Genomic DNA, 10,986 nt, shown 5'->3' with positions numbered 1-10,986 from the left:
GTGTGGTCTGCAAATTAAAGCACGTCGAAGTCATACATCAATGCTATAGTTATATATTTTTAGTTATGTGTCTGTCTACGTTGTATAATGTACCATCATTATGTATTGATGATGTATTGTCACTTAATAACACATATTTAAGTGAGTGTTTGCATTTTGAATACTATAGAAAACGTGCGAGGCTTTCAGTTGTAGTTTTTCAAAATATTAAATATAAAACGTTTTTATCAGAATTGGTTTTTTCTCATCGTTCAAGGCTGTGTTGTTGCCAATAATCCCCTACAGTTACTTTATGTAAAATGTGTTATTCATAATCATACCAAATCTCTGTTTAGTTTTATATTGAGATAAGAGATACTACCGACAGCAGAAGGGCTTGAAACTATAAACAAAAAGTAGTTCAAATAAATCCAAAAACAAACAATTAATCAGTGATGATTTGCATAAGCAGATTTTTTAAACCTGATTTCTCTGTTTTAACTATTTCCCATGATTCAGACTTCAAACTACAATGTTGCCAGACCTACTGTAAACACAACGGTACGTTTATTTTACTATGATATATTTATGAGAATCATCGGTTTCACAGCTTATTGAATAAGAAAGATATAATAACAATTTTATCTGATTAATACAATTTTTTTTCACCTTTGTCTAAAGGTTATCGTCTTTCGGACCGTGCTGCTGACTTTTACGACTTACATAAAATATCTCGAGCTTGTGTTCAGTTTCATATTTCATCTGTCATTTTGAATATTCACAAATTTCATAAAATCTATAAAATGTGTTCATTCCTACTGCTACTACTACTCATTCTTGTAACTAAAGGATGTCCACAACAGTGATACCTCAGCGAAATAAAATGTACGAAATATCAAATAGGTTCTCTACTGGAAAAACTTGCATTTTATTTTACCGCTGACCATAAAAATGTAACAGATATACGGTTCAAGTCCGACATCTATATGATTATTTTTGAAAAAAAGCCCGACTGTAAACCTTACGAACGCATTAAGCATTTAAACAAGCTTTTGCCTTTACATATATATCATTTCAGACAATCCACTTTAACAACGAATTTGTCGAAGATATTATATGTTGACCTTTAAATGCCAATGTCTTTTAATGTGTTTGTGTTAATTTTGTTTTGTTCAAAAGATGTAAATGTATTCCCCATTTCATCTTTTATCAAACCATATCACTGATAAAAATAGCTGATGCTGATGCATCAATTCAAGTTTCTACACATGTATTTATGACTTTTATTTATTGTAAAACTGTCTGTTGAAGGCATTAAAATAATAGGACTTTCCAGATTTAAATGTCGATTTGTTTTTTCGACAAAATTATTCCTACTGGTCGATTTGTGTTATATAGATTTCATATGTGTTATTTAAAACACTAAATTAATCGGAGCATTTCACTTCAATTATACAAGTATTGATATGGAATATATTGAATGAATCAGTGATATTTAACATATTTAACGTATCGACACATTACTCTTGAAATATAACTATGAATAAGGAGATACACAAAATCAGGAGAGCTAACATACACATAATTTTTATAATAGAAATGATATGTATTCAACAACTTGAAGCAGGCAAGTGCAACTTATACGAGTTTTATTATTCACATTTATTTGATAAACCTGTTGGTTTATGGCGGTTTTTTTTATCATTTTAAAATTAATTTTGTGATAAAAGAGGGACGAAAGATACCAAAGTGACAGTCAAACTCATAAATCTAAAACAAACTGACAAAGCCATGGCTAAAAATCAAAAAGACAAACAGAAAAACATAATGATAATGTGGTGCTGTTTAGATGTGCTGTCGTGTGTTGTTTTACGTGTTCTAAATTAATCTGAGGTCAGTCGGCACTTCGGTTGATATGAACAACAATTATATGGTCATTTTTTGTAATAAATTTTCTATTTGCAAAAGTATGAATTTGCTTAAATAATAAGGATTTTCTTCCAACAAGCATAAAAAACCGTACCCATCTTTGGCACAACCTTTTGGAATTTTGGGTCATTAATGCTCCTGAACCGATCGACATGATTGAATATAAAACCTATCGTTTATTGTTTGTTCATAATTCCGTCCTTACAAGTTGTATGTTTCTTCTGTATCCTTTTATACTTCATCTTATTTTTCATAATTTTCATATGTAAACCATAAAATTAATGACATCAAATCTTTTTGAAATATCATAAAATTGAACGCTTAAATCGAACATTCCAATTGTTATAAATACAACATTTTCATAAAGATAGTTCTTGTTGCCATAATTTGTACTGATATTTCAAGTGTTTGATGATATGGAAGTCTGTCTAATTAAGGTGTGACGGGTTTAATGTAGTTATACTGAAAACAAAGTCAGTTGTTATTTACTTTTCTTATCAATGGCACCTATTTGCTAGCGATGTTTCTGAGATGCAATAGTTGAAATAAATATGTGTTCGATTTAGATCTCATTACGGACTCATGTGACTTGAATGTGAACGCGAAAACTTTTATTTAAGAATGAAAACATACATTGATATTATTTTTTTTTTGGCTATGTTTGATAACTTAATCTGGAGTTGCTGATCTCGTTGTGAAAACATTTATCCAGTACATAATGGAAGTAAAGATATTATAGTATTTATTCATCTATACTGTCAATTCAATGAATAATGATTATCATTGTCATAAAAGTAATAAGATAGATCAATGCAATATAAAATTCATATTCGATATCTAGCTTATTAAATACAAACGTTGTTACCTTGGGCATGATAATTGTCAGTCCTTGAACTAAGATCATGCTCAATATCCCATATTTAACCTGATAGGAAAATATGCTGTGAATATTCTTTTCGTATGAAACATCTTTGTTATCTTTAAGAAATTGACATTATCAGTATTTCATCGTGAATTATTAAAAATAAGTCATATACATTCACTTGTTGTAAGGGGGAAATGTAACTTACTGCATGCACAGCTTACATATTTTAAGAAAAAGTATAAAGAAAACTAAGAAACGGACGACTGTCGTATTGCTCACTTAGTGCAGGAATTTCTTTTTGGAAAACACTTTAGTATAGCTAGCGTAACCTCCATTTGTATGAGGCTCACTCATCGGATCACTCTATAATTAATGTTTTGCAGCTGATCCATGCAAAACAACAGCTTATATAGACGATTGGCAACGATCTGTAGCATTTGCAATTGATACTACACAGATATGTGATAATGTTCTAGCAGATGGATGGTATAGAGTTACAAGTAACGCAGGAGAGTTGATGCCAACACAATGTCCAATAGGAGGATTAAGATGCAATACAGCGAAACCAATATATCTATATGTTGGTAAGGTTAAATTATGTTTACCACAGGTTGTGTTTACCATAATGTTTTACGATAAAAGTTTTAAGCAGGTATGCTAGTATATATAAATGATGTTATAATGTTTTAAATACTTTCATAATTTAGTTCTTATTATAATATATTCACCATGTTCACAAGTATAACTTATTATAGTATTAAAGGTCACTGCAGCTTTTCATTAAATGTAATTGAGTACAAATTCTTAAAACTGTATGTAGAGTAATTTCATCGAAAAATATTCTAATTCAATTTCACATGTTTCACGACGACGACAAGTCTTTTTGGTTTGAGGTGTTTGTGTCGCAGAAGACAGCACGACACGGTTGCCCAAAATTGCTTACAATTATTACATCTGAACTCTGGTTGATATTGGTCCTGTTTGCAATCATAATCAATGCTCCTTTGGTTGACCGTATATGTATTTTTAGATGATTTACCTGCTGGTGAAGAGCCATATCCTTCAGTTGGAGTCACAGTTAATAGAACAGCATATGCTTCAAACTATGATGGAAATTGTAAGCACACAAAATACGACATCCAAATTAAAAACTGTGATGGCTATTTTGTGTATTTCCTCACAAGTATAACAGGTGGATGTACGTCAGCTTACTGTTTTGGTACGTAAATAAAAAGAAGGAAAATATCGAATCAAAAAGACTTGTTCATTACGATATTTAGCAACCAAATATTTAGGAAACATTGTCAATTAACAATTCAACATTAAAAAGTTATAATAGTATGCTGACATAAATTATCTTCTTGTTCCGTTTCTATGTTGTATTGCTACATATATATTATTAACTAAATACAAAGTTCTCGTTCTGTTTTTGGGATGATTTTCTTGTATATGCTTTTTCGTCAACTTTTACTTGAAGGTGACCAACTTCCATGCACAAACGGCACAACGTCAGCGAACGGATTTACACCAGATTGTGAAAGTATGTATAGATTCAAATTGGAACATTTAAACGTAACTTTATCAAGAGAACATTTCAATATTTTAGTAAAAAGATATGTAAAATATTCATATGATCCTTCAGAGTCTATCGGTATACACATCAACGAAATGAATGCAATGTTGTATATACACCAGACGCGCGCTTCATCTCGAGTTGAACTAACAAACACGTAGAATAATGGATACAATATTTAGAATGAAGTCAATTTATAGATATCTCCGAAAAAATGAAAATCTTCGTATTTATTTAATACAGCAACTGATATAGTTAAAGAAATTTGTAAGGTGTTTAAAGTTGTTTGATGTATGACGGTACGTTTTGACATTTGAATCAACAGTTTGTTGTATACCTTTTTGTCACACCTAGACAACTGAACAATACTCCATCAAAGTAATTTTTTATCTTCAATTTGTTAAAAACATTTAAACCAATCACATACAAATTAATCTATTTTTCAATTTAGTATTTCCCAACGTAACGGTTACACCGTATGTTAAAGTCACCCTCACAGAAAGAGAGGCTATCAATGAATTTAAAGTACTAATGGTCTACAGTAATGCAACTTTTGAATGCCATGCAGACGATTTACAAGATGGATATACCTACACAACCCGATGGTATGTAAATGACATTGAGATGAAGAACGCCAAATTACAAGATTTGTCAAAAACAGACGTAGAGGCTGGTTTGGGTCGTATGCTAGAAGAACACTGGACATCGATATATAAACCTAGTATGTTAGTTAAGTGTGCTTTACAAGTAGGAGGAGGTAACTTTACAGTCTATGGTCCACAACATAAGTCTCCAGTCTTTTTTGCAGGGTTAAAGGTTAGTTATTATAGTTATAAAAGGTTCCAGCATTATAGTTTAAAACGTCAGAAGCGCGTTTCGTGTACATTAAACCAATCACTAACGCTCAGATCAAATGGAAACAAGTGCAAATTTGTCTAATTGAGGACCCAAAATATCAAAAAGTTGTGGTAACTTGTTTTCCATAGTTTACCTTGTTAAGATTTGAATTCGTACCTTATTATGCAAATGGACACAAGTCACACCTCTTGCATGTTAAATTGTAATCTTGATATCACTTAGATTTACAAAAAATCTAATTTGTATTTGGAACTTTTGATTCACTACCAGGAAAATATCAAAGATGTTGCATATAACACATTCTAACCGACAGCAATTCAAAGTAAAAGCACGCAAAAAAAGAAAAAAAAAAAGAACTCAGATGAAAATTTTAAAACAGAAAGTCCCAAATCAAACGACAAATTCAAAACGTGGTACACACTGAACGAATAGATAGAAACTGTTATATTCCTGACTGGGTACCGACATTTCTTTATGTAAAAAAATGTAAAATAAACATCGTTTTATAGCTAGTTACATCACTCACTTGTAAGACAGTCACATCAAATTTTATAACGATCTAGAACCCATAGAAACAAATCCTTGACTAATATATAAATGTTGTAAATTGTGGATTCAGTTTCTGTAAATTCATTTGCGGGTTGAGTTCCATATATAATGTATGTCATGAATATGACCCAATACTCTCGAAACTCAAGTGTACATATGTGTATGACATGTTATAGAGTGAAATCATAAGTCATAAGAAAACATTGGAGTAATTTAACATACATTGCAATTGATAAATCATTTGAACCATAATCTAAGATTATTTTTTTTTCTTTTTAAAGACAAACTCATTGTAGATGTGCAGGAATTTCTCGCTACATTGAAGACCTGTTGATGACCTTCTGCTGTTGTGTTGTCTACGGTCGGGTTTATGTCTCTTTGACACATTCCTCATTTCCATTCTCAATTTTATTGATTTAAAACTTTCCTATGCACATTGTAGTTCTTTAAATACACGTTGTTGATACGTTTTTTTCAATAGATCGCTGCAGCCTCACCAACCAATTATCAAGTCAAAGAAGGAGAAGAGCTTCAAATACCAGCTAGTTTGACGATGCCACTATCATGTGCTTGGCCAAGACATGCGTTAGTATTGCCAACATATGTTGAAAATTATCAATATATATTCTTTTTCAATTACCAGTTCTTCACGTTTCGTCAGAAAATACAAGATATCCATTTACTGTTAATGCTTTAAAAGTAAACAAGATTTGTATAACAAAATTAAAAAGTAGCAGTCAAGGCACCAAATGTAACCTGTTTGTTCGCTTTTTATAAACTGGTCTGTTGTATAAACATATCAGGATATTGCTTACACTTCCTAAACACCTGACATCCCCCTACGATTTTGATAGGGCTCGTGTTGTTTAGCTTTGAAAGATTACATACTCTGTGAGGCACATACTGATACTCAATTAAGTCAGAGCAAAAACAAGAAAAATCAAGGATATGAACGAATGTTTGTAAAGTGAAGACACTGTGCAGTACTTTTATATTAAGTGGTTATCAATTTTTGTTGTTTGAGTAAAATCTTGATGTTCGGGATTGCTTAAATTTGTAGATTTTAGTCATTCTGAATAAACAATACTGGGTGAAGAACTTGAAACCGTCATGAAACATCTAGTACCTAGAATAGTCATATGTTGTTCTATATATATATTTATTATTTATTCATTGGACGTTGCAAAATATTGTGTAATGTCTCGATTGAAGGAAATTGCAAAGTAACTATTTTCATTGTTACACACGTGTTCTCATATTCCATAACACCGATTGACCAGAGATCGTATGATAAACGGATTAACTATCAGCAAAGGTGTCAACCTGGCAAGTACCATGATGCTAAAAAAATCGGTTACATAAGAGTATGGTACAAATGTAATTCGTATTGTAGAATTACCTCGTATGAAATAATCACGCGATTCCAATATGAAAAGGTTTTTCGTATGAAAATATCAAGGAAATAAAATGAACGCTCAAACTTTGTATATTATGCGGGAAGTCTGACTTTCAGCGATTAATACTACATTTTACATCAGCATTAAAAGATCGAAAGCGATTCACTTTTGATTTTTAGAAGATTTAATGCCTAAAATCTGTTTGAAGTTCATGTTGCATTTGGTGTATTCGCTAGATTATATGCCCGTATCCATATACTCAAAATCAATTTGGGTTCTTCCTATGTCTTGATTTAGACAACAGTTGTAATATTTTGTTAGACACTTGCATTCGTGAATAAAGCCATCCACGAAAATTGATAGCACACAAATAACAGTACTTTCACAGTAACTGTGTTTTGGTCGTATCAAGAAAAACTGTCATTTTATTTTTCAAAATTGCATCGACAGTATGCTTTATTTAACACTTTATTTTGAGTGCAAAGTTATCATAATAGTAACACAGAGTGGGAATCGTGTCTTAAAACTATACACAATGTACTCCTTGGTAAAAGTTCGTTTTATGAAAATTGTGAATTAAAAGACAGGTATCGTAATCAAAACAGAGAACGTATTTAAGTTCTAAATCCTTAGCGAAAATTGATATCCGTTCGAACACTAAGCAACAGAGAAAGTATTTCAGACTCTTCTGAATTGGTGTCAACATTTATGTTAACAATAAGGACAACCCTTTTTCAATATGACTATAATAATAAACTTTATACAAGATGTATTATATCTAATTTCAGACCTGCAAACCTAAAAGAGTCTATCAAAAAAGACGACTGTCTTCTAGTTCTTCTAAATGGAGTTCCTGATTACCAAACCAAAGGATGTACAAATGGAATAACAAAAGACGGCCTTGTATTTACAACAGATTATTGTGGTATAAAGTTTTCTCATAGTAATTGGCAGGATCCACAACTGATCAACATAACAGGCCAAATAGACCAATTGGCAAATATTGAAGATAGGTTAATCTTAGTAAGGCTTTATAACGCAGATACAGTAGCAGCAAAAGGCTCATTAAGTTACTGGAGAAATTATCATACAACAGATATAAAGGTACGTGTTTATGAGAATTTATGCTGCAGGATTTCATCAAGAATCCTCTCAAAACAACTTCATTTTCAAGAACCAAGACGGAAATTATTATTCTGCCTCTACTTCGTCAATGATAATAGATCGTCTCAAGTTATATATTCTAGATGCATACTCATTTTGCACGATTTTCAAAGCTTCTATTATTCTTTGTATTTGTACTTTATGTTACTTTTATCGAATATCTTTTGAGGTGATTAATGATTTGTGCATCCGGTCTTCGGATTCTTGGCTTTCAATGTAGCTGATGAGGATATTTCCAGATGTGGTGTTCGGACGTATAATATTCTTAGAGTGTTGTTTACCTCCCAATTTGTTTATGTCTGTGTATTTATTATCGACTTAATAAGTACCTCAGTACGTTTGTTACAAAATCTAGTCAGATATGCTTGTATACTATTATTTAGGTCATAAATGTTGTACAAAATATATTTGTGTGATTTATGGATATATCTACATTGTATTGGTTAGTGTATCCAAAATATTCTCAGGTTAACTAATTACGTTTGGTTTAGTTCCTCAACAAATATTGTCATTATAACGGACCTGAAAACCACTACCATACATGAGGGATACTGTATATGTATTATTATAATCCAAAACCTGACTTCATATCATGCTGTATGGTCAGTTTAACAAGAGTAGGTATTCTATTTGACCATATTGTACACCTCGCTAACGCTCAGTGTAAAATATCGACAAATATAATGACTAACCACGTCACAATAATTATAAAACATACAATGACAGAATTATGTCTTGATGAACCAATGCAATCAAATAGTTTCGTTTGGAAATTCAAAGTCAGAAATGTGACAGTTTTGCAATCGTCCGTTTATTGATATAGTCAATCGTTTCATTTTCCATGAACTCTACGCTTTTCGATTTGATGTACGTCAGAATTTCGTAGTTTTTGTGTATATTAGATATATGATAGGCATGTTATCTGGTTATTAAGGAATTCATTGTTTTAAATACCTACTAGGCACCAATTAAAAAGACCAAAACAAATCGTCATATTGCATTTTAAAATTCATGTAATCATTAATATATTAAATTGATAACACTGATATGCTTGACCATAAACCATAACACATTTTTTGCAAAAAACACCTTTAATATTAAAGTGAAATTATATTAAAATCGTCTAATTACATGGCATCAATTGACAATTGATGTTGTTAGACGTCCGCGCAAGCACAGAAAGCATATATTATAAAAAAAAACATGATTTAACGTTGTTTCTGTCAGTTTCATATCTTAGAATGGAAATAACAATATTGTATTCTATGCTACGACGGCATTAATTATGGATTTGGTGGTCGCAAGTACCCATTTACTGTCTCCGCTAATGCGTCACCAGTAGACTTAATTTGAAATCAAATCCAAAGTTTATGACTTCGGAGCTGAAAATACAACACAGTTATCGCCTAATTCAATGGAGTATGTTACATGTAGAAGGGGTATAATTATATTATAAGAAATATAAAGAGTTATAAAGGTCAAATAAACTATGAAGTGTGTCTGCTAGAATGCTAGAATTTCTTCAACATTTTATGTTTGTAGTCATTTAATGGTATCTCAACCTGCATAGCGCTCAACACATGCATGCAGCTTTTATTAAAGGAGTATCAGATTGAAAATTTGTAGCAGGAATATCCAAAAGAAAGAATTCGTTTTGAACTTGACTGTTTTATTGTATCGTACACTGAACTTTGCCTCTTTCATAAAGGAAGATTGTATTTAAAGAAACCTTATTGAGTAGATAATGAATGATGAGAATAACCATAGAAAGGTCTACAACAGGGACAAAGTAAACAATTAGAAACTATACCTGCTTTTGTCGTATTATATAATTCTTTGTATATCTAATGTTCATTTCAGATCCATGTAATAGACAAAGACGTTAGCACATTAGGCAAAAGTTGTTTTTCAAACAATGACCCACACATGAGGACATTTGATCAACAGTAAGTATAAAATCCCATGTTTAATACACCATTTTCATTTGAAAATGCCTGTACCAAGCAAGGAATATGACAGTTCTTGTCCATTCGTTTTTTATTTGTTTTGTCATTTGATTTTGCCATATGATTAGGGACTTTCCGATTTGATTTTCCTTTGAGTTCAGATTTTTTTGTGATCTTACTTTTAACACAATAATTTATACATTAAACTGAACATATCATATCATATGTTAACCCGATTTTGTTTTTTGTCAATGAATTTATGAGTTTTGAACAGCGGTATACTACTGTTGCCTTTATTTAAAAGTAGTAACTGAATTATGTCCTCTCTTTTTTGACTGTGACAGTATCGAATGAGAAAAATTCATAACTGCTTCCTCTTCAAAAGTAGGTTTTATATCATCTAAATTTTGTGGCGTTCGTTTTACTTAGTCATAAGTTGTCTGTTTCGTGTTATGCAGATTTATTTGAAAAATCGTCTGCCGCTTTCAGATGGTTTCATAGCTCACATTGATGCAATAATGATTTATTTACGTGAAATTATTATTATGTGTGAGAATAACATTTTGATTGATTTTGTATATATATAGATTCTTTCATTGATACCAGTGGATTATCGGATTTATCCAATCGAGATAGTTAAATTATCAATGTTAAAGTTCGAGCCGCCCCGGCAAGTACTTTAAAATTTACAATTTAACTATCGAGATTGGATAAATCCGATAATCC

At 31.3% G+C, this 10,986-nt stretch overlaps 1 protein-coding gene across 1 annotated transcript in view; it reads left to right on the top strand.

Annotated features, from left to right (window-relative positions):
- Positions 1–1,467: 1,467 nt before the first annotated feature.
- Positions 1,468–10,986, top strand: part of LOC143042189 (von Willebrand factor D and EGF domain-containing protein-like) — a 28,645-nt gene continuing 19,126 nt past the window's right edge. The window contains exons 1-8 of the mRNA XM_076214458.1: positions 1,468–1,606; positions 3,157–3,357; positions 3,804–3,992; positions 4,251–4,313; positions 4,798–5,162; positions 6,235–6,338; positions 7,939–8,254; positions 10,175–10,260. Coding sequence (XP_076070573.1) covers positions 1,519–1,606; positions 3,157–3,357; positions 3,804–3,992; positions 4,251–4,313; positions 4,798–5,162; positions 6,235–6,338; positions 7,939–8,254; positions 10,175–10,260 — 1,412 coding nt within the window. The 5' untranslated portion in view covers positions 1,468–1,518. The remainder of the gene's footprint in view (positions 1,607–3,156; positions 3,358–3,803; positions 3,993–4,250; positions 4,314–4,797; positions 5,163–6,234; positions 6,339–7,938; positions 8,255–10,174; positions 10,261–10,986) is intronic.

Source organism: Mytilus galloprovincialis, chromosome 8 (genome assembly GCF_965363235.1).
Source record: "Mytilus galloprovincialis chromosome 8, xbMytGall1.hap1.1, whole genome shotgun sequence".
Taxonomy (NCBI): domain Eukaryota; kingdom Metazoa; phylum Mollusca; class Bivalvia; order Mytilida; family Mytilidae; genus Mytilus; species Mytilus galloprovincialis.
The sequence above is the reverse complement of the archived record's forward strand: the minus strand, read 5'-3'. Positions and strand labels throughout refer to the sequence as shown.